Source organism: Tetrao urogallus, assembly GCF_951394365.1.
Source record: "Tetrao urogallus genome assembly, chromosome: 4".
Lineage (NCBI taxonomy): Eukaryota > Metazoa > Chordata > Aves > Galliformes > Phasianidae > Tetrao > Tetrao urogallus.
In genome coordinates, this window is record NC_136817.1 from 16,276,565 (window position 1) to 16,300,877 (window position 24,313).

At 36.1% G+C, this 24,313-nt stretch overlaps 1 protein-coding gene across 1 annotated transcript in view; it reads left to right on the forward strand.

Moving 5' to 3' along the window:
- CCSER1 (coiled-coil serine rich protein 1) overlaps positions 1-24,313 on the forward strand; it is a gene marked incomplete at both ends in the record, with an annotated part of 554,815 nt that overhangs the window by 200,863 nt on the left and 329,639 nt on the right. The window contains one exon of the mRNA XM_079534492.1: positions 3,145-3,355. Coding sequence (XP_079390618.1) covers positions 3,145-3,355 — 211 coding nt within the window. The remainder of the gene's footprint in view (positions 1-3,144; positions 3,356-24,313) is intronic.

The following is a 24,313-nucleotide window of genomic DNA, read 5'->3' on the forward strand; positions in this document are numbered from 1 at the left end:
TATTAGTTCTAAAATGAATTTTAGATGAGCTTTTTCCTGCAGCAAGTAAAAGGAGTTGTATCAGATCGTGATTTTCTGTCAGAAATAAGTTGTACTCTGCTCAGGTTGTTCAGAGGTACCACATAATTCAAGTACTCACTGTGTGTCAGCTCTGAGCATCCATTTCTCAGTGGCAGTTGAGTTAGATTTTTAACTTACGTCTGTGAGTTGTGATGGCTTACTATAGCTCTTTGCGTATTTTAGTTCTGTATTTGAAAGGCAGTCACTTTGTATGTTGAGCAGCATGATATCAGCATGTACCCCAATGAAGTCATTCAAAGTATCTTCTTCAGTTGAAATTAAGTCTTGCTGAATTTCAAGATTTATGGTTCATGCTGAAACACTGCATTGCTCCCACGTAGCAGAGGATGATACTTCTCCAAGAGCAGTATTTGTTTGTCCAATCACATGGGAAGCTGCATATTGCTGTTGATGCCGAATTCTTCCTAGAATGTACTTTTAAGAGACACCTTCATGAAGATGAGGCTTTGGTGGGTCTCGCCATGTGAAGATGCAGAATATTATAAATATTTCATCTCCCAGTCTGCAGGCATTGGGCAGGAAAAAAAGAGGACTTTGTTGTTTTGTATTACTCAAATAGTGTGCATTTTGGGCTTCATAAATTTTACTCAGGTGGAGATTTCAATAGTTTGAAAATGGCTTCTTTTTTTTTTTTTATAGACACCTTAAGGGTGGCTTATATTGTGAAACTTCTGTTAAGAGATGATTTTTCTTTGCATGATTTATGCCTGAGGCTTCTTTAATAAAGGCTATGAATCAGTAATGGATTAATATCCCTCTGTCAACTGCACCTTTACCATTTGTTTCAGATTATTATTTTAAAAGACACAAACTATTCAATTCATAAAGTTGTTTATATATATTTCAAAAATTAAAATGCTGTAATTTAATTCTAGTATCTGAATGTTGAAAACCCTAGATTAGAAAATTTTATTTCCATTAACCATCAGGGCAATCTGTCTATGTCCTTTTTGGTTAGTTTCTTGACGCGCTGTCCCAAATGTACCATTACATAGCGTGCAAAATATATATTAAAAATCTACAGAAATAATTCTGTTAGGTTTTTTTTTGTTTTTTTTTTTTTTTCCCATTTGTTGGCATGGCATTAGGAATTGTTTGTTATAAGAAATCTTGTTAATCCTTTTTTTGCATGTGGTTATAATGAAACCGAAGTTAACTTGAAAGAATATTGCACTTAGAAAAATGTCTTTGTTCTTTCAGAGGATGCCAGCACTTAAAATTCAGAATCAATTTTGTTGCATGAAAATTCAAATGGAATAGAAAATTGGAAGTATACATTAAATGTATAATCACAGAATCGGAAGGGACCTGTAGAGGTCGAGTCCAGCCCCTGTGCAATGCAGGCCCCCTACAGCAGGCTACACATACAGGTGTCTGGGCTAGGTGGATCTTGAATATCTCCAGAGAAGGAGGATCCACAACCTCTCTGGGCAGCCTGTTCCAATGCTCTGTCACTGTGAAGCGGTTCCTTTACATGTTGGTGTAGAACTTCTTATGCTCAAGTTTATGGCCATTTCCCTTTGTCCTGTCCCCACCGACTGCTGAAAAGAGGGTAATAGTAATAATAGTAATTGTTCTTACATATACTAATATCTTTGATTACAGTGAATTAATTTAGCACACATATAGGTGTCATGCATTACTGTTATAATCCTTTTGTAATTTACTCAATATAACGTCATTGCACATTGTAGCCACTTTCTCAGATTTATTCTCCACTGAGATTTGTCCTTTTTTCCTACTGCTCAAAAATAAAATAGGTGCAACATTGAGGTTGTGGTTACTTTCAAGCCAGAAAAATCATTGGTCATTTTAATTACATTTTTTTCTGTCAAAATAATCTCTTTTTAAACTGTTTGGTACTGTACTGTTAAACTGTTGGCTAATTCTGACTGGTTTTGGCTGATTGAATCCATGACCTCTAGATCACAGAGTCATACAGGTGGCAGGGAATCTCTGCAGGTTTCTGCTTCATGCTTCAGCTCAAAGCAGGTTCAATTAAAGCAGGTTACTCAGGGCTCTGTCCCATCTTTAAAGATGGAGGTCCCGTACCTTCTCTGGTTCCCCATTCCTGTGTTTGGCAGCCCTCATGGCAGTAAGTGAGTAAATAAATAACATGATCCCTAATTGATTTCCTGTATTCTGGCTTCCATCAATTTCCTTTCATCCTGTTACTGTGCAGCCCCAAAGATTGTCTGGTCCCATCATATCCAAACCCTCTCACTGTGGGTATTCCTTGGTCCAGTGAGACTCTCTTTTCTTTCACTTTGGAAAACTGAGCAGCCTTTCAGCCTTTTTTCATAACTTGTATGCTGCAGTACCTTATTGGTCTTGTTGATCTGTACTACACAATGTCCAGCATAGCGAAGTCTGACACGTGCTCTGATATTAGAGAAAGATATGTACACAAAACAGGATTTCAGGTGTAAAAAGCAAAATACTGGTATTCCTTTACTTCTGAATCTTTCAAAATCTTTCTGTTGTCTTTAGTCTCAAATACAGCTTAATGTTGTTTTGTTTTGTGTTCTGCTTAAATAACTTCAGTGGTAACTAAACTTCAGAGAGAGCACAGATTAATTAAATTTCAAATTCCAGTTTACAGAAGATTATGTTCATCTTACGTCACTGGGCCAGCCTAGGAGAAGGTGTTTTCTTTAGTGATTTTCCTTTCTTTCTGAGTTTCTAAGTCAAAGCATATGGAAGAATGTGATTTAGCTTTTCAAAGTGCATACAAATTAGGTGATTATTCATTTTTTCATAAAGCAGAACTGAAAAACAGTAGAGTCATAGCAGCCTTGCCCATAGGAGAAGAAATATCTTTCTTCTGAAGGGCTTGAGATAGCATGCTCCTAATTCCTGTAGAAAGAAATGAATTTCTAAATGCATATTTTATTGCTAACACCATATGGCCTTATGTATATATAAAGGCCGTTTATGCTAGCAGGCTCAAGAAGTGAATATGTAGTGTGTCTTTTAACGTTACTTCTGTTAAAGCATAACAATTGCTGTGTTCTTTATTTTCATTCTCATTTCAGTGTTGATCTTTCTGTTTCCTCTTTTAAGGAACCTCTCTTTGAAACTGTCGAAGGAGGTAGAACAAGGAGAAGCCAGGTATCCCCGAATTAGCCAGCTGGCTGGCAGCCCATCTGTGGAGTGGCCTTTTACTGGTTTGGAAGAAGGCGGAGGCATTGAATCTTTGCCCTTCAGACTGATGCTGCAAGATTGCACAGCTGTAAAGACATTGCTACTGAAAATGAAGAGGGTTCTTCAGGAGGTAATTGCCCACTCATTTGTTAAATTAATAGCTTTCTGCATTAATGAGCTAAGCAGCGAAAGAAGGTCAGAAGAGTTCATGAACTTGATGTCTCATAATATGTTCTGAATATATGGAGTTGCTGCAGAAATACAAATAGCCCTGCCTCAATGTGGCTAAAGTCAGAAAGTTTATGCAGTAGCAGAGTTTAACAGATGCTGCCATCTTGGTGCGCAGAGAATAAAGCTGCTCTTCAGCTTTCACCTAAAAGATGGTGGATTTATTTAGATCAAAACAAATTGTGTTGTCTTCCTCTCTTATTTTGGAATTTTACAGTTTTCTTACTGCATTTGTTAATCAGTATGTAGTCACATGCAGTTTATTCAGAGAAGAGATTCAAAAGGAAAAAAATGTTCTAAGTAGAAGTACTAAAGCTAAAGGTTACTCTCCTGGGCATATAAATGGCAGATGAAAACAGATTTCTTAGTTCATTATATCAGTGTTAAGAGTGTTCACTTGTCCTGTCCTGCTACATTCTTCGCCTCTGCCTTAGAATGCTGGTGTTTATTTGAATATCACCTTTTGTATTGTATAGAATTTTAGAATAAAATAAATTATAAGTTAATGGCAAGTTTTCATCTTGATGTCAGTGCACTAGAAGAGCACTCTTGTTCTTTGATATCTACAAAAATTACTATTTTTTAAATTTATTTAATTCATAGACTTTGTAGAATAACTTATGTTCAGAGGATTCTATGGAGATGCAAACCCTCTGCTCAGAGCAAGGCTCCCTTAAAATTGGTTGCTCAGTGCCTTGCCCATTTTCACTCTTGCCCACTTTTCAGTACGTTAGTGGGAGTACCTTAATGGGGCCTCCACAGTCTTTTAGGGCAACCATGCCAATGTTTAACTACATCATTGCAAGCTTGTTGCTTAAGATATATTCAGAATTTCCACTGATGCAACTTCATCATATGAAGTGACATTTTCCTGAGACAAATAAAGCTTTGATAAGTTCTTTGTTGAATACAGAACTGAAATAATTAATTTTCAATCCGTTCTTTCTCATGTAATGTGGGGATATGGAGCAGGATTTGTAACCACATCAAAAATGCAAATAAATATTAAGGATTATAATATTACAAGACATATCAGTTATATTTCATCTAGTTGCATTGATAGCTTATTGTATGATTATTATGTTTTGATTAAAATGATTCATTTTTGCCTTAAAGGTAAGGATATCCATTTTATTTTTGATTAACAAATTCCCTTACACAATTGTATATGATTCTACTGAGATTTTCTATATGTCAGTATATTGTGCTTTCTAGAACGTTTTTAAATATATATTTTAATACGTATTTTTAAATACACATATTATAATACATATTTAAAAGCATTCACCACGTAATTTCCACAAAAGGAACTCAACTTATTTAATATACTTGCGTTACTGACACCTCCTTATGTTATTCATACTGATTTTACTTTTTCTTCTTATTCATTGACTCTCTCACTTCTTCCTTTTTACCATATAATTTTTGTCTTCCCATTTGACAATATCACAATGCAAAACGTAATCCTGTCTTTCTTGTTTTCTTTTTGTCTTGCCTTCCTTATGAAATTAAAACATGAAATTTACTAATCCCACAGTTGGATATTGTGTATATGCTGTACATATATAATAAATATGTGCTGTAATTTATCTCCCTATTTTTTTCAACACTTTTGAGGTGCTGAATAATGATTTTGAGGTAGAACATCTTACTAGTAGTACAGATTGTTCCAGTACACAGCTGAAGCAAAACCTGATTTGGTTAGAAAGAAGTGATCAATCTGTTGATTATCTAAAACTCATTTTGCTGCCTAGACTTGTTATTTGTATCTTGGTTGTTTTTGTTGTTGCCTTAGAATAAATAAATAAATGAGTGACTTCTAATAATAGCAGCGATCGCTATATAGTGAATTAATAGCAGATTATATGGGGAATGCTGCAAAATAGCATTATTGCTTAGATTTCATGTCTCTGTAAAAGAGTTAGCAAGCCTGTCCACTATACAGTAGGCATCAGCCTTGGTATAATTGTAGAACTGTAGAAAAATGTTATAAACACACTAAAACTTGAGGAAATGAGCCCCAAATTGAATATGATTCAAAAGAATGTAAGTAGCCTGGTTTGAATGGTGTAAGCAACTAAAGAAGAGATGACTTTGAAAGATATAAAAAAAAGTGGTATTGGAGTGACAGAACTTTATTATCTTCAGAAATACAGACATTTGTATATTTATATCACTTTGAAATTATCAGTGGAAGATTCCAGGAAAATATAATTCCATCAAATTGAAACATTTGATGGAAGAATCTGACAAATAATTCATCTGAGCATATGTGCAAGCAGTTTCCATGGAGAAGGCATCTTAGTTCCATTCTAACTAGATGTAATTTCTTTTTCCAAAACGCACTTCCACTCCAACCAATATTATAAATCAAACTCTGTGCAGTGCAGAATTAAAACAGAGTAGAAAAATTTGTTCCTTATCTTTGAACTCTTGTCTATTTTTAGTCTTAGGTGAACATCTCTGGCAGGTTTATAGAACTGAAATATTTTATACCTCTGATGTTAAAATATATATATATAATTATTTTTAGAAATAATAGTACCTCACATGTTTCCATCCACTTTTGAAAATATAAAATCATGCAGTCTATATTTGAAAAATGGAACAATTTATCAGAAGAAAAGCTGCAGTTTTTCTCTTTTATAGCTGATGTTATCTAAAGAACAAATTACAGGAGTGTATACCTCTTTACTGAACAACTTCTGACTATTAATTTAATTATTTTCTGCCAAAGTGTAATACTAGTTAAAAATACATATAATTATTTTTTTTTCGCAGTTGTTAGTAATTGAGCAATCAGTATCAAAAAGCTGGATGCAATATATGCTGTACTGTGTTGCAGATTTGTAAAGATGTGAGTTTAGTTTGTTATTAGTCTGTGAGAAAGGAAATTGAAGACGTGGCAGTAACTTGAAAGACTGAGAATGTTATTAGGTAACGTGTTTAGTAAAGGGCTAATGAATGATTGTTCGATTAAAAGAATTAATTACAAATTCACGTTCAGTGAAGAAGCCTTGAAAATGTCAACTTAAAATTCTCTGTATCTTTGGCTATGTAAGTCTTACAAATGTTTAGAGAACTTTACTGAACAAAGCTAAAGATAGACTGGACAACACAAGGAAACCCAGTGATGCAGCAGAAATCAGTCCAGAAAGTATTTCTGAATCCAGTCAGCAGCTTTACTGTGGATGGTCTATTTCTGACAGGGAATTTGTTTAATAAATGGGCTAGCCAAGACCTGTGACCTGCAAAGTTAAAGAAATATTTTGAAAAAGCATTACCAGAGATTAGCAGCACAGCCTGATAAAAGCCATTTCAAAATATAAGACAGTATCAGCTGATATGTAACCCATCTATGGTTTGCAGATATTTCTTGGTCTCCCTTTTCTTTCCATTTCAGTCTATTGAACTATTTTTTGTTTGCTTGTTAATTTGTCTTTTGTTTACTTGTTTGTTTGTTTTGTCCTCAAGGTACCTGGTCTTGACCTTTTTTCAGTATTAGTTCCCCGCATTCAAAAAAAAAAAATTGGTAGGTTTGTCCTCCCCTTATAAATGGATTCTTTACTTTCTAACTTTAGATGGGCTTTAGATGGGCTCTGAACTTGGCTTCTGGACTCGGAAGAAGACACTGGCTTTTGTCCTCCATGTACTGTGCTATACTTTTTATGTTTTATTACATTTCAGACCATATATTTTTTGCATATAATCAATCAGCATCTTCAAATAAGAGTGTAGATTCTTTGTTAGCTATTGCTATTAACACTAATAAATACATTATTATATATATGTAATAACTTTCCCAAACTACGTAGGTTGCTCTGAAAGTAATACTTCTTATTTATTTCCATGGAGACTATAACAGATACACAGAGCACTGTAACACTATTTGATAGAGGAAATTCTCAGCAACAAAACACTACTTTTCAACACAGTTGCTACTATTAGCTATGAATTTTTGCCAGCAATTAACCAGAACCTTCATGCTACATTCATAATGTCTGTGTCAGTGGAGGTGGCTTGTTGTCACCACTGCTCAAATGTATCATGTACTAATGTACTACCTCACTGTACTCATGTATGCTGTTTGGTCTTCATAAATCTTCTGCAAGCGTCGATGAATGTCAGTGGGAGCAGTTTTTCCTGCATGGAGGAATTCAGTTCCACACCTTTCCTTCTTAAGCACTTCCATGTCAGGCTTGATTTCATCAGACTGCACCTTTGCTGTCATCTGTCACATGACTACAAAATGTAATGGAATTTTGATAGGAAGGTTCAACCTCTACTGCCATACCACAAACACTCACCTCTGATATCATAGGCCAAAATAATAAAATAGTAGGCATTACTTTCAGAGCAGCCCTTTTATATATTTTTTTCCTGTGTCAAATGGAACTTGGGATATTTCCATCTGTTGCCATTTAATGGTTTGAGCGATAGCTAACAGGGAGAATATCAAAGGGTGGCTAATTGAGAGGACATTTAAGGGCTTGGCCTTTCTTGAAATCATTGACAGAGCATTTCGGGCAAAGACATGAGCAGAACTATTTGTAGTTTTGTGCATGGCAAGAGAGGGTCTTTATGATGAAATGAGCATGGTAGAAAAAATATGATTGTTTTGGGAAGGAATCCATTTATTCAGTGGTGATGGGTTGCTGTTCAAATGTTAGATGCTGTTAGATGTTGAGTGCATTGATTAATTTGGGTAGAAACTGAATGTCCCAGCTTAAAGAAATCTTGCCAACATTTAGGCTTGTTTCTACACATCATGTGTTACCTATATGCTTTATGATATAAATAGATTATCAACATATAATTACACTTCTGTATATTTTTATGTGGGTATTGAAACTGACCATATTGGCTGTTAATCTTGAAAATTAAGATACTTTGTCAATGTGTTTGTGTAATTTTGAATATAAATTATTCAGTGCTGTGCCAGACTCCTTTCACAGCTCTGCAAAACACTATGCAGGCCATGGAGCTTTAGAAATTGAAGCTAATTGCTACTATTAGCAACAGGAATAAGTCACTCTGGACATATATTGCACGCTGTGTTTTACTAATTAATCATTTATTTTACTGAGGGAAATTGCAGCTGTCTGTGGCTATCATTAAAATGTAATGTGTCCAATACAGAGTTTTTAGATTGTGTTTGAAGAATTAGAACTTTGGAAAATTATGTCAGAATGACTGTGAGAAAGGCTATGGCACTTGCCTGAGATTAGGGGGACAAAGTCAAACCATTCAGTCTGCAATTAGCCTGCCAGATATCACTGGCTACATTACTTCTCCCTGTGCATCTTTCACCTCATCAGTGAAGTAAGCATAATTATAGATCCTCTTTTATGCTGCACTTGCAGTCTACTAATCGAAAACAGTAAAAGATAGCTGAAAGTTGTTTGCAATATTTTGCATCCTGATTACCAGGAGATAGAGAAAAGGCCTTGGACAATGTTTTTTTAAGGATATTAAAGTATTTTCTGCAGTGCACTATGAAATGTACTGCGTTTACTGATATTGTTTGTTAGCCACTTTGGAAGCAATTGCGAGTGCAATAAACTATAAAATACTGCAGATTTTCTTCCTTTAAATAAGTCTGTAATTAACCAGTGTAGCATTACTGATGTATTCAACAATTGAGCTTAATGCAGTCCCTTTTATCAAGTAATTAATGCTGAAAATTATTAATTCCTTCATTTCATGGCTTGTTGACATTGCATATACCCATATATTTAAATAACTAATGATAAAAATGTATTAGATTAAGTGCAGGGATTTGACTTGATCATATCAAATGATCTTTTAACTTGCAAAAGTCCACTGACATGTCCTTGTCCAGCTGCTTGCAAAGAGAGAGCAGAAGCAGCTGTATATTCTGGTACACTATTTCAGCATAGCTGGTGATACTGGAAGCTGATGGATATAATTAAATGTTCCCTTTGGCAACAAAGATTATTTTAAGATAATCTATTAAAAGTTATTTAATATTAACAAACATAGCTAATACTTGTTGTTTGTTATTTTCCTAGACATTCTTAAAGTATTTTGTAGAGTACCTGCTTTAGCAGGGGGTTGGACTCCATGATCTCTTGAGGTCCCTTCCATCTCCTGCAATTCTGTGATTATGTGAAAATATAAGTAAACAAGTGTAGATTTTTTTTCTGCCTGTATTTGTAAGGCAAGTTATGGAGGGCAAATACTGTCTCCAACATTAACATGTCTGCTGAATCTAATATAGACAATACTCTGAAATAGGTGATAATATTTTGAATCCGGTCCCAATTCTGTAGTTTGTTTCTTAGCTGAATAATTTTAGTTCAAACAATAATAATAATAAAAATTGCTAGAGGACCAGCATACTATTTCAGTGCAAGTAATGCTGATTTCAGTGTGTGCAAAGTTGAAAATTTCTTAAAATTGTTAACCATTCTCTGATGGTACTTGAGAAAATCATTTACATGGCAAATCAAGGCATGTTTTTCATTGATTCATTTAAGAGGCCTCATGTGGTAGAGGTTGAGCAATTCTGGGAGAGAATTGAAGGGTTAAGATGAATGTTCCATATGCTCCATATTTGTACTTTACTCCTGACCTTGTTCATTTGCTGACAAACTAATGAATGTGGCATTACAGGCAGAGAATGGCACACAGCTTTGGAGCCCTATGGGGTCACACTAGTATTGGTTGCATGAAGTGGTACTCTGAAATGATCCAAATTGGTGACCAATTCATGGTCACACTCATTATGAATTTCTTTTGCAGGTCACATTCAGAGTGCTTTTGAACCACGTTTGAGATGAATTTCAAATGAATGCACTTTTTAATTCTTTAATATTGAAAATGGAAAATTTATCTTCCCTCTTTATGGCTGTTTGTTCCACTGCTTACCTAGTGGCTTAATCTTTGTAGACTACTTTTGTCTATGTCATGCAGCCTTATTGAAGCCAAAAAGGAGATTCACCACGAAGCTTCTTGTTCTCCAACTTGCACAGATCATATTAGTCCACATGTTTAATCTATGTGTTTAGCAGGCAAGTGATTAACTTCTTTCTTGGATTTTGACATTAAATATCTCCTGTGGTTCCTCAAATGAAGCATTTTCATGATGCTGTGATGTGCTTCAGGTAAGCATTATTTTGCACAATGCAATGTACCAGCATCCTCAACTGGCAAGACTTAACAGCACCTTACAGAGAAGCATGAGAAATACCAACCCTATTAATATATAATTTCACAACATCAGCAGTTCTGTGCAGTTTGTGATGAACTTGTGGCTGAAGGCCATAAAGTTATAAGGCTAAAAAAAACACAACAGTTATTTTCCCATGAAGTACTTGAGCTTGATAAATTGCTGTGGGTCAGTCAGCTAAATCCCATCTGACCCATGGCAATGTAGCTGATCTCACCAGTTTTATTTTCTGATATATCTGCAAATATTGATATGTGCATTGCTAGATAATGAGCAAGCAATGAAAGCAATTCAGAATGTGTGTAGAATAAACTGATTATATTCAGTTGTTAGAAAGAGCTCATGAGTTATTTTGAGGTAAATAGCACATTTAGTACAGGTTTTAGAGTTTCCAGTAAGAAAACAATGCTCACAGTTCTAACAAGGTTTCCAGTGAATTACCCATTTGCACCCAAGATGCAAATAATGTCATTTCCTATAAATTTACTGAGGTTGTAATCAAAAATAAAATGAAAATGAAAAATGAATTGAGTTGATACGAAAATAATCATTTGTCAAACAGCTTTTCCAAAGAGGCACTTATTATGAGACTTACTGATGGTGTCAGTAAGCTGAAAGTCCGGTAGGTTAAAACCAAAAAGATTTTGCTAGTTTGTCAGTTCGACAACTTCTAAAGTTTCTCTAAGATTTTTTTCTTCCTCACAGTACGTTTCAGGGACCTCCTGATACGGAAAAATAACTTGTTATATGGACTAAGTAAAATTGATATTGTGCAACTGCTGCCGTAAGTGTATGTACAAGAAAAAAAAAAACCAAAAAACACGATAGAGAAAAAGGTAGGCTTAGTTTTCAAAGAACAAAATGCCAACTGTGCGTGTGTAGCTACCTATTTAAATATTTGTGTTTGTAGCATATAGATGCTTTGGAAGAATTTAATTTTAATCTCTAATTATCCCTTAAGCTTGATAAGCCAAAGTTTATGAAAGAAGCCCTAGTGTAATTTCATGAGAAATTCTCACAGTTCATAGTATGGATCATGGCATTGTTCTGTGCTGCAGATTTATTTAACATTTTCTTTACACAGCGCATACCTTTATTTTTTAGCCCAGGTTTTCAGAACAGTGCTTATCATTTTCGTAGATGAATAAAGAAAATACATAAAGATTCTTGGTCTACTGTGCTTACAAATATTCACAATTTTGGTCATGGTAATAGTGAGGATTCTTTGCAGTCTGGCTTGACTTCATTTCATGAAAATAAAAGGTGACACGATGATTCTCAGTGACAAAAACTTTTCTAGGAAAAGGGCTTAGAAATCACGTCAGAGACGTATCATAAGCCTGCTTTGGTAATTGTCCATGTTGGTCCAGTTTCTTATGAACACATAGTGTATAAAAAGAAGTGCATATTGCCATGAATCTGTGTTTCTCTCCTTTGTATGTCTTAGTATTATAAACACAGTTATCTGTGTTCAAAGCCTCATCTACATGTGAAATAACAGAGAAGTCTGCTTAATCACACTGCTACTTAGTGCCTACTCAGAAAGATAATCTTTTCATCTTCCTTTTTCTTTAGACTTTCACTGTAAGTCTTTTTACTGTAAGTCCGCCTTATGGAAATAATCATCCGTGAGACTGAATGCTCACTGATGAAGAATGCAAAGTTATCTTATGCTTAGGGTTATTATTATTTTTAAAATTAAATTGAAAACTTTCCTCTGTTTCACTCCTGGACTCAGTGATTTTGGGGAGCTTTCAGGTAAAAGCATATGCTATGTGGAGATATCCTATCTAGGAACAAAGATATGCTCAAAAATAACTGACCTTAGCTCAGTGAAAACTGAGCATGTCACAAACCAGCTAAACAAGGATACAGCTTGACAACAATGACTTCTCTTACCCCTTTTAAGCAGGTTTGAGATAACTAGAATGAGTGTCTGTTTAAGGATCACTTACATTCTAGGATATTTATTTCACACATGTGGCTTTATATTTCTCTTGTTCATATTGGTCAAATCATCGATCCTTTTATATGTGAAAACACATCTTAGGTCACATCTACAAAATGTTTCTGTGGAAAAAGAGAGCCAGGTTTCTATTACTTGCCACCCATGCAAAATGTCTTCTAACACTTCTCATCACTTGATTTAAACTTTCTTATCAATTTAGCTCAGTGTTGAAATAAATGCATTGTTCTCATTTTTTCTTTTAACAAGACCTGTATATAAAAAGATGTGTAGTGAATGTTCAGGTGATATTAGTTGAATGATGAATTGTATCTTTTATCTCATCTAGCTTTGCCTTCACCATGGTAACAATGTAGTGTTTCATTCCATTTTCTATAGAACAAAGACAGAAATGAACCTTTTTGAAATGCTGACAACTGAAAATAAGTATTCTTACAGAGCTGTTTCAATGTTTCAGAACAATCAAAATCTTCATAATCATAAACTTATTTTCCACTCATATCTGCTTTTGGGGAAATGCAGTACCAACAGTGATTAATAGCATTATTCATGTGTGTCATTCAGGAAGGCATTCTGTGCAAGGTATGCCTAAAAAAAACCTTCATTGCATACATCTTGTTTTTAATACAAAATTTTAAGTTCTTGCTGTGCTTTAACATATGGTTGTGCAAAGTAGGCAAAGATACAAAAATAGGAACAGGAGAAAATCAGTGAATTAAGAACTGAACGTATGCAATAGAATGCTTCTCTGGAAAGGCAGTTGTTTGAGCTAGTCTGGCACCCTGACAGGCCTGCTTCTGTATTTGCTGTTTGCTGAAGCAAGTAATTTATCCTGACAGTAACTTTGCCAGCACTGCAAGAATCCTATTTCACTAAGATTAACAGCTTCGTCCTTGTTTCTAAGAACAAATATGCTTTATTCCTCGTTTCTGGATCTCCTTGTCATCTGTCTTACTTATCTTGCTGTGTTTTCAGTATACTTTTTCTTTTTTTCTTTTTTAATGTAATAATAATAAAAAAAATCATGTCCAATAAGGAGGCTTTTTAGCTTTCTTAACGTCTTTTTTTGTTTTTATTTACATACAGCAACTTTGAACCTCTCGTCTACTACCCTATTTACTGCCAGTGTTAAGACTTCTATCATTTTCACATATTGAGAAATAATTGTTTTCTTCTTAATGCTGTATTTCAGTGTAAGAATTTGAAAACCCCAATCACAATAGGTACCAAAGCCACGAAGATCTAAGATAGGGCTAGGGTCCCAGGCAGCTTACGGAGCAAAAATTTAAAGTATTCATTTACTGACTAATGAAATTCTCAAATCATCCCTGTAAAATATTGGGTTTCAGTGAGATGTGTACAAATGTACCAAGGTCTGAAAAGTGTTATGTTTAATTGATCCACTTCATCTTCACATTTGCAATTGATATGCAAGAATCTTTCTCAAGCCACTGACTGAGTAATCAAAATCTGCAGTGCTTGAAAGCACTGCAAGTTTGTTTGCCCTGTGCCTTGTCCTGTGTGTGCCAAGGCACTTGGAAAAAACAATCAGGAAACCCAAAAGCAAAGAAAACAATTACATAGCCTGCCATGAAAATCTGCACTTACGCAGATTAGAAGGGGTTTTACAGTAATGGTCTCAACTGTGGTTGTAATAAGCTATTGTGACACCTGGGAATTTTGCTATGGTCTTTATGTCAGACTAGCTGAATGGTACATAAAAGGAAAATGAAGTACATAGCACAGGAGAAAGTGTACAGTGAAAATTCTGTAAGTATGCTTTGGCCCATGATATAATTCAAGCTCTTCTTCTTCATCACCACAGAAGTAACAAGTGTTTGAAGAAAAGAATATGTTAGAAGTGGAGAAGAAGAAGTAGAAAAGCATTTATGTAATATACAGTGTTTATTCTAAATTAGGAGGATGCTTGTAGTGAAATAGTGATAGTTAATGAACTGGATGGAGGCACTCCTTGTTCAATGACCATCTAGTAGGGCCTGTAGAGCTCAGCTGGATCAATCATGGAAGCTGGACCATGACATAAAATAACTGAGGTGAGGCACAGTAAGCACTTGCACTAAGGAAACCTCTCACCTCAACTCTTGCATCTACACCAAATGCATAGACTGACTGTTTTGGTAATGGTGACATTTTTGCATGTAAGATTAGATAATGGACTTAAATGGATTGTGGTGCTTCAAACTTCTGCTGTTGTAGAGAAGAAAAAGTCATGACTGTATGAAGTTGCAGTTATTGTCATTTAGCTGCTAAATACTTTCTCCCCTCTCCAAAAATACTTGAATAAAAACATTGAAGACTTAATTTAATTTTGAGAGCTAAGCATCTTAACAGCTTGACACACACAAGGTTGTTGTAAGCAAAGACGTGCATGGTGCTGAGTGGTGGTTCATTTGTAACTCCATTCTGTGCATGCTAGCAGTGAATGGTGCAGTCATTAGTTTTATTTTTAAAATGTTGATGTATTTTCATTTATATATATATATGTGTATATAGTGATATATCATTCTACCTGTTCCAATTGTCTTGTCTGTGAAAAGATACATGGCTGTGAAAATTAAGAAGTTTTTTCATCGCTGCAACTATTTTTGAATAATTATAGTATGGAAGTGGTACAATATAAGTTAGATCAAGCTATTTCTGGTTACAAAAATAATTTTTACCTGTAACTAAAATAATGATTTTCATGCTTTAATGAATTTTTGAAATTTGGTGTGATCAAAAATAAATTTGCAATAGCTCTTACCTGTATTTCCAATGCAAACTTGTAATCCAGATACCAGTTTGGACAGAGGCACATTAAATCTGCATTTTACATCTGTTCTTTAAGCATTTCTCCCCCCCCCCCCCCCTTTTTTTTTTTCATGAATTCTGTTAAATCTTGCGAACGTTTGCAAATATTTTGTGAACTTGGCATGATACAGATATTTTCCTTTTAATTTACTCTATGCAGAGGTGAAATACTTTGTCTTAAATTTTTGCTGTTACCACTGACCTCTGCATGTTCTTATCACTTTTTGCTATGTCCATTTCTTTTCGAGCAACTATCTGATGCATAAAAGGTCAATTCAAATCTTTCCATTAATCACATTATATTCAATTGAGAGTAGTCTCCAAAAGAGTCTTTTCATCTCCTATTTAATAAATATTATGGGGTTTAATGTTGAATGATAACCCTTTGTTAAGGTTTTTGGCCTGTCCTCCACAATTACTAGGATACTCTACAGAAACTGCTGAATTTTAAGTGATTCAAAAGGCCTCTTAAAAAATTACGGTAATGCCAAATACTGTTGGTTTTTGTGTGTGTGTGTGTTTTCATCTGCAGTTGATTTTTTAAAGACAAAATCAGATCAATCATTAGGGCATATGCATGTCTGTATGCCTAACAATACCACACTTATTTAAAATCTTGTCAGTTCGTTGTTTTTTTTTTCAAGCTACATTCCTTTTTTTTCTTCTTTTTATAGATTACCTTGCTAATTGCTTCTGAAGGAAAAGAGTGTGATTTTAAAAAAAGCCAGTGTGTGCATATATGTAAAAGGATTTTTGGAAATAGGAAGAAATTTATCATAAGTTCCAGTAAAAGTGAGATAAAGGCTGTTGTATATGTTCTGACTTAATTTATAGCTTCAGATTAAAACCTGTTTTTATGCCCAACCTTCATAAATTTTATCTCTACCTGAAAAATTAGCAGTTGTTTATTTGTCTTTTTGTGCTATTACTTTTTTTTTAATGGTAAATTAATCCGATGCTAATTAGAAGAAGCAATAGAACTGAGAAGAAAAAGCACAGCTTAGGAAAGGGGGTAGAAAAATTATAGTAAGCAGAGAAATGAAGGTTTCGGTGATTACTTGAGATCACCTCTGAGCTTGTTTCTTGATGGGAATGCATTTTATTAGTGAAATATGTTTGTATGGGAGTTGAACAAACTGTGTCTAAAGTTTCCAATACGCATTTTTAAATTAAACACTTCAGATAGGTTTATCTGTTTAATTACTGTTAAGCTATGTCTGATGCTAAATGCCTTCAGAGAGCAGTAGCAGTTTTAGAAACAATATAGAGGATGGCAAGTGCTTAATGATTTCATCCACTGAGCTACTGTTTTTTTCTCTTTCAAAAATTCTAACAAATGTTACCTGTAGTCTCAGTTTTTTGACTCTGAAAAAGATGATAGAAACCCGGGAGATTTTCATCTGGTGCTTTCTTGTACTCTCATATAAAACAGATTTTACTCTATGTGTGGTCTATGGAAGATCAGTTGGGATAGTGTCAGTCTTTCAGCACATGTCAACATAAGCGGCAACTGCTAACTGCCCATTGAAGAAATGATGTCTCATTTACTGACTTGCTGCTCTTCTTTTTTTTTTTTTTTCTTTCTAAGAAAGAACGGGGACAAGAAGGAAACTACTACAGTTCTTCAAAGTGAGAATCTCATTTCCTATCTTGTGCTTGTTCTGCTACTCTGACTGCAAGTCTGTATAACTAACCCTCTTGATGTATAGCTTCAGTGTGTCTTTGGCAGGAAGGAGAATTTACTGGGCAGCCACCAAGGGAGTCATTAGACGAGAACAATTTTTGGATAGGACAAGTAAGATTGTAGGAGAAAGTAATTTATTCTTCTACATTGCTGAGTGTGCACCAGCAAAATCTGACCTCCTTCTTAGGCTTCTGTGTTCAACCTGACTTTATTTTCAATGTAGGCAACATATGCTAGCATGCAAGTCACTTGAAAACACGTGGAAGGACTATTTTTTTTCAAATGTACATTTGGAAGTCTACTGTGCATATTTTTGTGGGATGTTATAGTGCCTCTGAGAATGATAATCTGAGATTTGTCACATAAAAGTTTACCTTTAAATACTAAGGAATATCTGAGCTAGAACAGGCAACTGAGTTGACGGTTCTTTCTACAGGGAGGGCTAGCATTTATGAATGACAGTTGTCCTACATATATTTCCAAATGACAAGCCTTTCAAATTTGCTGCGGCCTGATTCTTGCGCAGATGTTTTCTGGTACATAGAAACACATTTGCAGATTTTAGAGCCAAGCAAGCTTCACAGCTTTACAGACCAAACCAAACACTGTTGCTGAAAACAGAGGAGGATGAAATTATCCTTTTAAAAATTCTGTCAGTCATTATACAATATATACAAGCTTCAGAATTATATTGGAATTTATTGGAATTAAAACAGAATATAGTGAAGCTGATCTCTTTAACTGGAAGTACTTTTAAGAAGTTCTAAGAAAAGACCTAAAGTTGGCAAAATGTATCATTTTCAGTTTAGAGAATAATTAATAGCCTTAAAATGTGTCTTATCTTGCAAAAAATAATCTTTATGCTAATGGACATTCCTTATAATATTGCCTATAGGTAATTAGAAATTATGAAAGAGGGCAGGAGCCCTTGAGTTCACTGCTTAATAAAGTAGTAAGGAGAGGGAAGATAGTGAATAGCTAATGTGTACTGCTGTCTGGCAGATGATATGAGAGATTATTGAAAGGATATTTAATTTTGACACTAAATCAAAATTGTGCCAGGAAATGGAAGGCAATCTTTTTATTTTTTACTTTTTTTTAAGTGGTTAAAATTACATCTTCTGTTTTTAATGATAAGTTCAAGAATAGTAAAGGCACTTTTTGTAGCTGCTTCCCTCACTGTGTCTACAAAAGGTGTGGGAATATTTGGATTGCTTTTCAATATGATAAATTAGTTTCCATCTATCAGGGAGACTGGAGAGAAAAATTCCCCCATGCATATGAGGGGAAAATAAATTTTGGAGGTACTGGATAGGAGTATAAGCTATGAAAACTGAAAAATTTAAAATATCTATTGATATCTGGCTATAGGGAATAGAAGTCATCCCTTACATTTGCAGATTTCTGAAGTGTACAGGGGAAGAAAATAAGAATACAAGAGCTGAAAAATTGTTCAAAGCATTTTTAAGGTCTAACATGAACAGGCACTGGAATGGGCTGCCCAGAGAGGTGGTGGAGTCACTGACTCTGGAGGTGTTCAAGAAAGTTTGGACAAGTTTGGACATTGTGTTGAGGGACATGGTTTAGTGAAAACTATTGGTGATGGGTGGTTGGTTGGACTGGGTGATCCTGTCTTTTCTAACCTTGGTGATTCTGTGATTCCATGAACCTATATGACTTTGGTGGAATGGTTTGTTTATATTCAGACAAGACACTGAGTTCTAAGAAACAGTGTTAAGGATGGTAGTATGCATCCTCAAGCTTTTCTGATTTTAATTCTGTAAGTAAAGGATAACATTTTAAAGAATTGAGTGACATGGTATGTTCAGAAATGCTAGGAATGACTTCCATAAAACTTAGACAATTTTGGGTAGGATTAACTTGGCTTGCTGTAGTCATTATTACATAAGCTTGAACAAGCAAATTGGTCATTGGGAACCTTCAATTTCTTCTGGAAATCTGGAATTCCCACTCTCTTCTGCAATGTAGTGATGGCTCTGCAATGACTATATATAAGAACTGAAGGGAGAATGTTAAGATGATGTTATTTTGTATTCTATTTTCTTAATTCCATACACAGCAAGAAGAAAGAAAAGAAGAGATAAAGACAAAGATGTAATGAATAATGTAATATAAGCCTCAGTAAAGATTATTCTTTTTTATTAGCTATTCTTAAGGTTTCTCTTGAAGGTCAGTGGTGTCATAGTTTCATGTATTGTCTCAGTTTTGATGAAAGCTTCTTTGTTGCATCTATGGAGGCGGCAAAACCTCACCCAAACTGCAGGGAAATATGAATCCCACCTTCCTAGAAAGGTTCTTGCAACCTTTCTCATCAAAAGCTGTGCTTTTTGATATTATGGACACTAGAAATATTTTTTAAGACTGGAAGGGCTTGATTCATTTACTTTATTGTAGATGTTGAATATCATTGAATATATGTTATGCTAAACTCATCTAACTGCCAGCTCTAGTTCTTGAAGTGGTATATGGCTGTCTTGCAGGTCCTATGCCAGCCTATAGATTTGTCTTAAATCCTTAGACTATCTTAGGAATATTTATACATCTATATATATTTAGACATCAGAATTTCAAACCAGAGATCAAACGGGTCAAGAAAAATACAACCTAATCATGTTTTCATTTTTGTAGTGCTGTAAGAGAGTGACAGAATATTATGCTGGCATAATATTATATCTAAATATGTCTGGTGTTATAAACCTAACAATGTGGAAGTATGTATTCTATTTTCTCTTCATGAAAAAGAGATGATTGTTTTCTTTATGCTATCTTTGTTATTATTTTCTTTTTAAAGGAAAGATATTGAATAGATTAAACAACAACAACAACAACAACAACAAAAAACCCCCCACAAATCTAGCTTATGTGTACCTTTTAGACAGGAAGGACTAAATCTTGATTTTTCAGCATTGTTAAGCATGCAGTAAAATATTGCAGGTATAAGACTTTATGCTGGTATCAAACCCACACAGTTTGGCTCTGTTTTTCAGAATAAGCTTTTCATGTGAAGCAAGAATGACACTAAAATAATACATCTAACAGCACCGTCAGTGCTTTTTGGCTGGGTTTAATCTCTGAAGTTGTGGACTGTTGCTTTTGAAGCTCAATTTTCAGCTAGAGTGTATATTAGATTTAGTGAGCTGTTTGATTTCATTGCAAGGCATAGGTCTACTGCGTTTTTCTGACTGCACAATCCACCTGCCTTTGCAGAGTACTCCCCTGGGAATAAGAGTGTTCAGACTATGATAAAAAATTAAACCTTTCATTTGACGCTCATTTTATTGAGGCTCTGCAAGTGGATGTTGAAACATTTTTTCATGTAATAGGCAACTGAAGTAAAGTATTATCCATCAGTGCGGGAACAATTATATATGTGAACACAGTTTTATCACTGTACCCACTGACAAACTCCAGTGAAGCTTGGAGTGTTTCTAGTGGTTACCCAAGGATGCTCAATGTAACATTTCCTGTTAGACTTCCATGATTTTTTGCCTAACACTTGTTTTTACTGGTTTCTCTGTATGCCAAGTAAAGGAGCACTGCACTTTGACAGTTAAACTTCCCTTCTGTGTAGGCGGAGTAGCCTCCTCAGAGCTGCTCTTTATGCACCGTAAGATTCAAACCTTTCTAAAAGAACTGTAGACATTGAACTGGAAAGGAGGAGGAATGGGATATACGTACAGTACAGTGATTACATCTTGTGTAGATGCAGTGAGCTTGTTCTGAACTTCGTGTATCTTCTAATGTAGCTGCTGTACCATTAAACACAACACGAGCTTCAAAAGCTGCTGGAGACTTTTGAAGAGGCAGCTTTACTGCTAGCCTGAAATTTATGCTGCTCTACTGCCATGCTGATGCTGTCTAGGTGGACTCACAGAGCTGGGGGCTGAGCAGAGGTGATTCCAGCACATTGGAATTGCAAGGGTTGCAATACTACACTGGCATAAAGCATGTCCCTTTGCATTTTTTGGAAAGATACAAGTGGATTGTATGATTTCACTGGAGTTCAGTTCAGGTTGGATGGTGCTTTTCACAAGGCAGCAGGTTTTCTCCATGTTGATCCATTTCTGTAGAGTATGCTGCTGGTTCCTCTTGTCTAGAACTCCTAAATTTTTTATCATCAAGCATAGCAGATTTAAAGTTGAGCCTATTAGCAATCTCCTATGTATGGATACCAAGATCTTTTTAATGTTCTCATTGATAAACTCTTTTGTCTCTAAAGTTATTAATTCCATAATGAGTAACTTGCCTCATTAATTCATAGAATCACCAAGGTTGGAAAAAACCTCCAAGATCATCCTAACTGTCTACCTACCACCAATATTTCCCCACTAAACTGTGTCCCTTGGTACAACATCTAAATGTTTCTTGAACATCTCCAGGGATGGTGATTCAACCACCTCCCTGGGCAGCCCATTCTAGCACCTGACCACTCTTTTGGAGAAAAAGTATTTTCTAATGTTCAAGCTGAATTTTCTCTAGTGTAAATTGAAGCCTCTGGTCCTGTCAATAGTTACATGGGAGAAGAGGCCAACTCCTACCACAACCTCCTTCCAGGTAGTTGAGTTGTAGAAGTCTCTTCTGAGCCTCCTCTTCTCCAGACTAAACAATCTCAGCACTCACAGTGGCTCTTCATAAGACTTGTGCTTCAGAACACTCACAGAATCACAGAATCACAGAATCACCCGGGTTGGAAGGGACCTCAAGGATCATGTAGTTCCAACCCCCCTGCCTAGCAGGGCCACCAAACATACACATTTAGATCAGGTTGCCCAGGACCCCGTCCAACCTGGCCTTGAACACGTCCATGGACGGGGCATCCACAACCTCCCTGGGCAGCCCGTTCCAGGGCCTAACCACTCTCCTCGTAAAGAACTTCCCCCTAACATCCAACCTAAATCTTCCCTCCTTCAACTTGGATCCATTTCCCCTAGTCCTGCTATTGTCAGCCCTTATGAAGAGTTTACTCCCCTCCTGGGTGTAGGTTCCCTTCAGGTATTGATAGGCTGCAGCTTTGTTGTCCTTCTCTGGACATGCTCGATGTCTTTCTTGTAGTGAGGGGCGCAAAGCTGAGTGCAGTACTTGAGGTGCAGCCTCACATCAGTGCTGAGTACAGAGGGAGGATCACTACCCCGCTTTTGCTGGCAATGCTATTTCTGGTGCAACCCAGAGTGCCACTGGCCCTGTTAGCCACCTGGGCAAACTGCTGGCTCATGTTCAGCCAAGCCTCCACCAATACCTCCAGGTCTGTTTCTTTTACATAGTCTTCCTGCTACTCTGCCCCAAGTTGTTGTGGCCAAAGTGCAGGACCCAGCACTTCATTTTGCTGAACTTCATCTCACTGGCCTCAGTCCAGCCATCCAGCCTGTTCAGATCCCTCTGTAGGGCCTTCCTGTCTTCTGGCAGATTGACACTTCCTCCCAGCTTGGTGTGATCTGCAAACTTACTGAGGGTACATTCGATCCTCTCATCCAGATCATCAGAAGATATCAAACAGAGCAGGCCTCATTACCGATCCCTGGGGAACACCACTCGTGACCAGCTGTCATCTGGATTTAACTCTGTTCACTAGCCCCTGCCCTCCAGCTAGTACTTTACCCAGCAAAGAGTGTGTCTGTCCAAGCCACAGGCTGCCTGCTTCTCCAGGAAAATACTGTGGGAGACAGCATCAAAGACTACGTCAATAGCCTTTTCCCTTTTTCTCTCATCCTTCTGATGAAACAATACTCTCCTAGCAGCTGTGTGTTCTCTGGATATTCTCAGGTAAAGAAAGAAAGAAAAAAATCAGCGGAAAGGTCAAAATTCCTCCAGAATTTCCCACAAGCCAACTACTTTTGTGGTTTGCAGGTCTCTGTTAGCCTCTTGGTCTCTTTAATTGGCTGTAGTGCAAACTAATTTTATGACTAAAATAGCTTATATATTTCTAACTTGGGTAAGGGCCAGAAACCAGGCCAAAAGTTATAACTTTAAAAAAAAAAAAAAAAAAAAAAATCTGTGCTAGTGAAGAAGTAAATTGGCTTCTACCATCTTCTGCCTGTCATCTCTGAAGCAAGTGACTTTCCTCTTTTCTTTTTTAACGGCAAGCTAGTGGTTTTAAGCCAACAACTTGCATTTTGTGGAGGTAAGTCTGCCTTCCTTCTACCAGATGCCACAGCCTAGCTTATGTGGCATGGTTTTTGTATCACATTTTCTCCTCCTGTTCTTTTGGGAAGGGAGAGTTAAGAGTGTGATGGAATTCAATTAGCCATCAGTGTGAAACCACCACTGTAAGAAAGCATCAAATCACAATGTAGGACATATTAATGTGTTATCTGTAAGAGTCTGCTCTCTTTCATGTGAACAGTGAGGAAAAATGAGTTCATGTCTTTAGTGGAAATGCTAAGTCACGGCATGAACCAGTGATTGAATACCTGGTGGGAAAGCAGGGCCATCCTAGGGGAGCTCAGGTGCATGCAATGTATCTGAGTGACCAGAAGGCTCCTGGCTCCACCCCTTCCCAGACCTCGTTTAAGGGTTGGCAGTAAAGGCTAAGGTTTTCTTTGGAGATCCTGACCTACCTGAGGTCTTCCGAGGGTAAGTAGAATTTTTCCTTTGTTTCTGTGTCAATGAGTGTTGCATTTGGGTGTATCCTCACATATTACAGCTCAGGACTTTGCTACTCTCCTGTTATTGCTGCGTTTTCCATAGTGTTGCAGCATTGCAATGCCATACAAATCATTAGGGAAGAGTTTACACTCTGCGGGATAATGCTTCCTGGAATGATACGCATTAAGTGTCTTTAATTCAGTTCAATATCAAAAGTGGTTTTGTTGTTTTATTTTCTTGTACATTAGATCTCTCACAACTCATACTGTACAATGTGTGCAGGGTGGATATCCTAAACAATTTGCTTCTGAACATTTCAGGATAGTGACTTTTGGAAGATAATGGAGTGTTTACATATAAGTCATGTCAAATTTAAAACATTCAGCTATGACATTTCCTTGCGTTACATATAGAAGAGCTTTTTTATCCTCTGTCCGGATGCTATGGGTATAAATTATTGTAAATGAGATGATGATGTGTTTCTGTGATGGCATCTTTTATTCTTGATCCTGAAAAATAATATCATTTTCATTCGTTTTTACTGCTATGCTAGGATGTCACATCTTCTTTACTAAGTAGGGCCTGTCTGCTAAAATGAAGGATG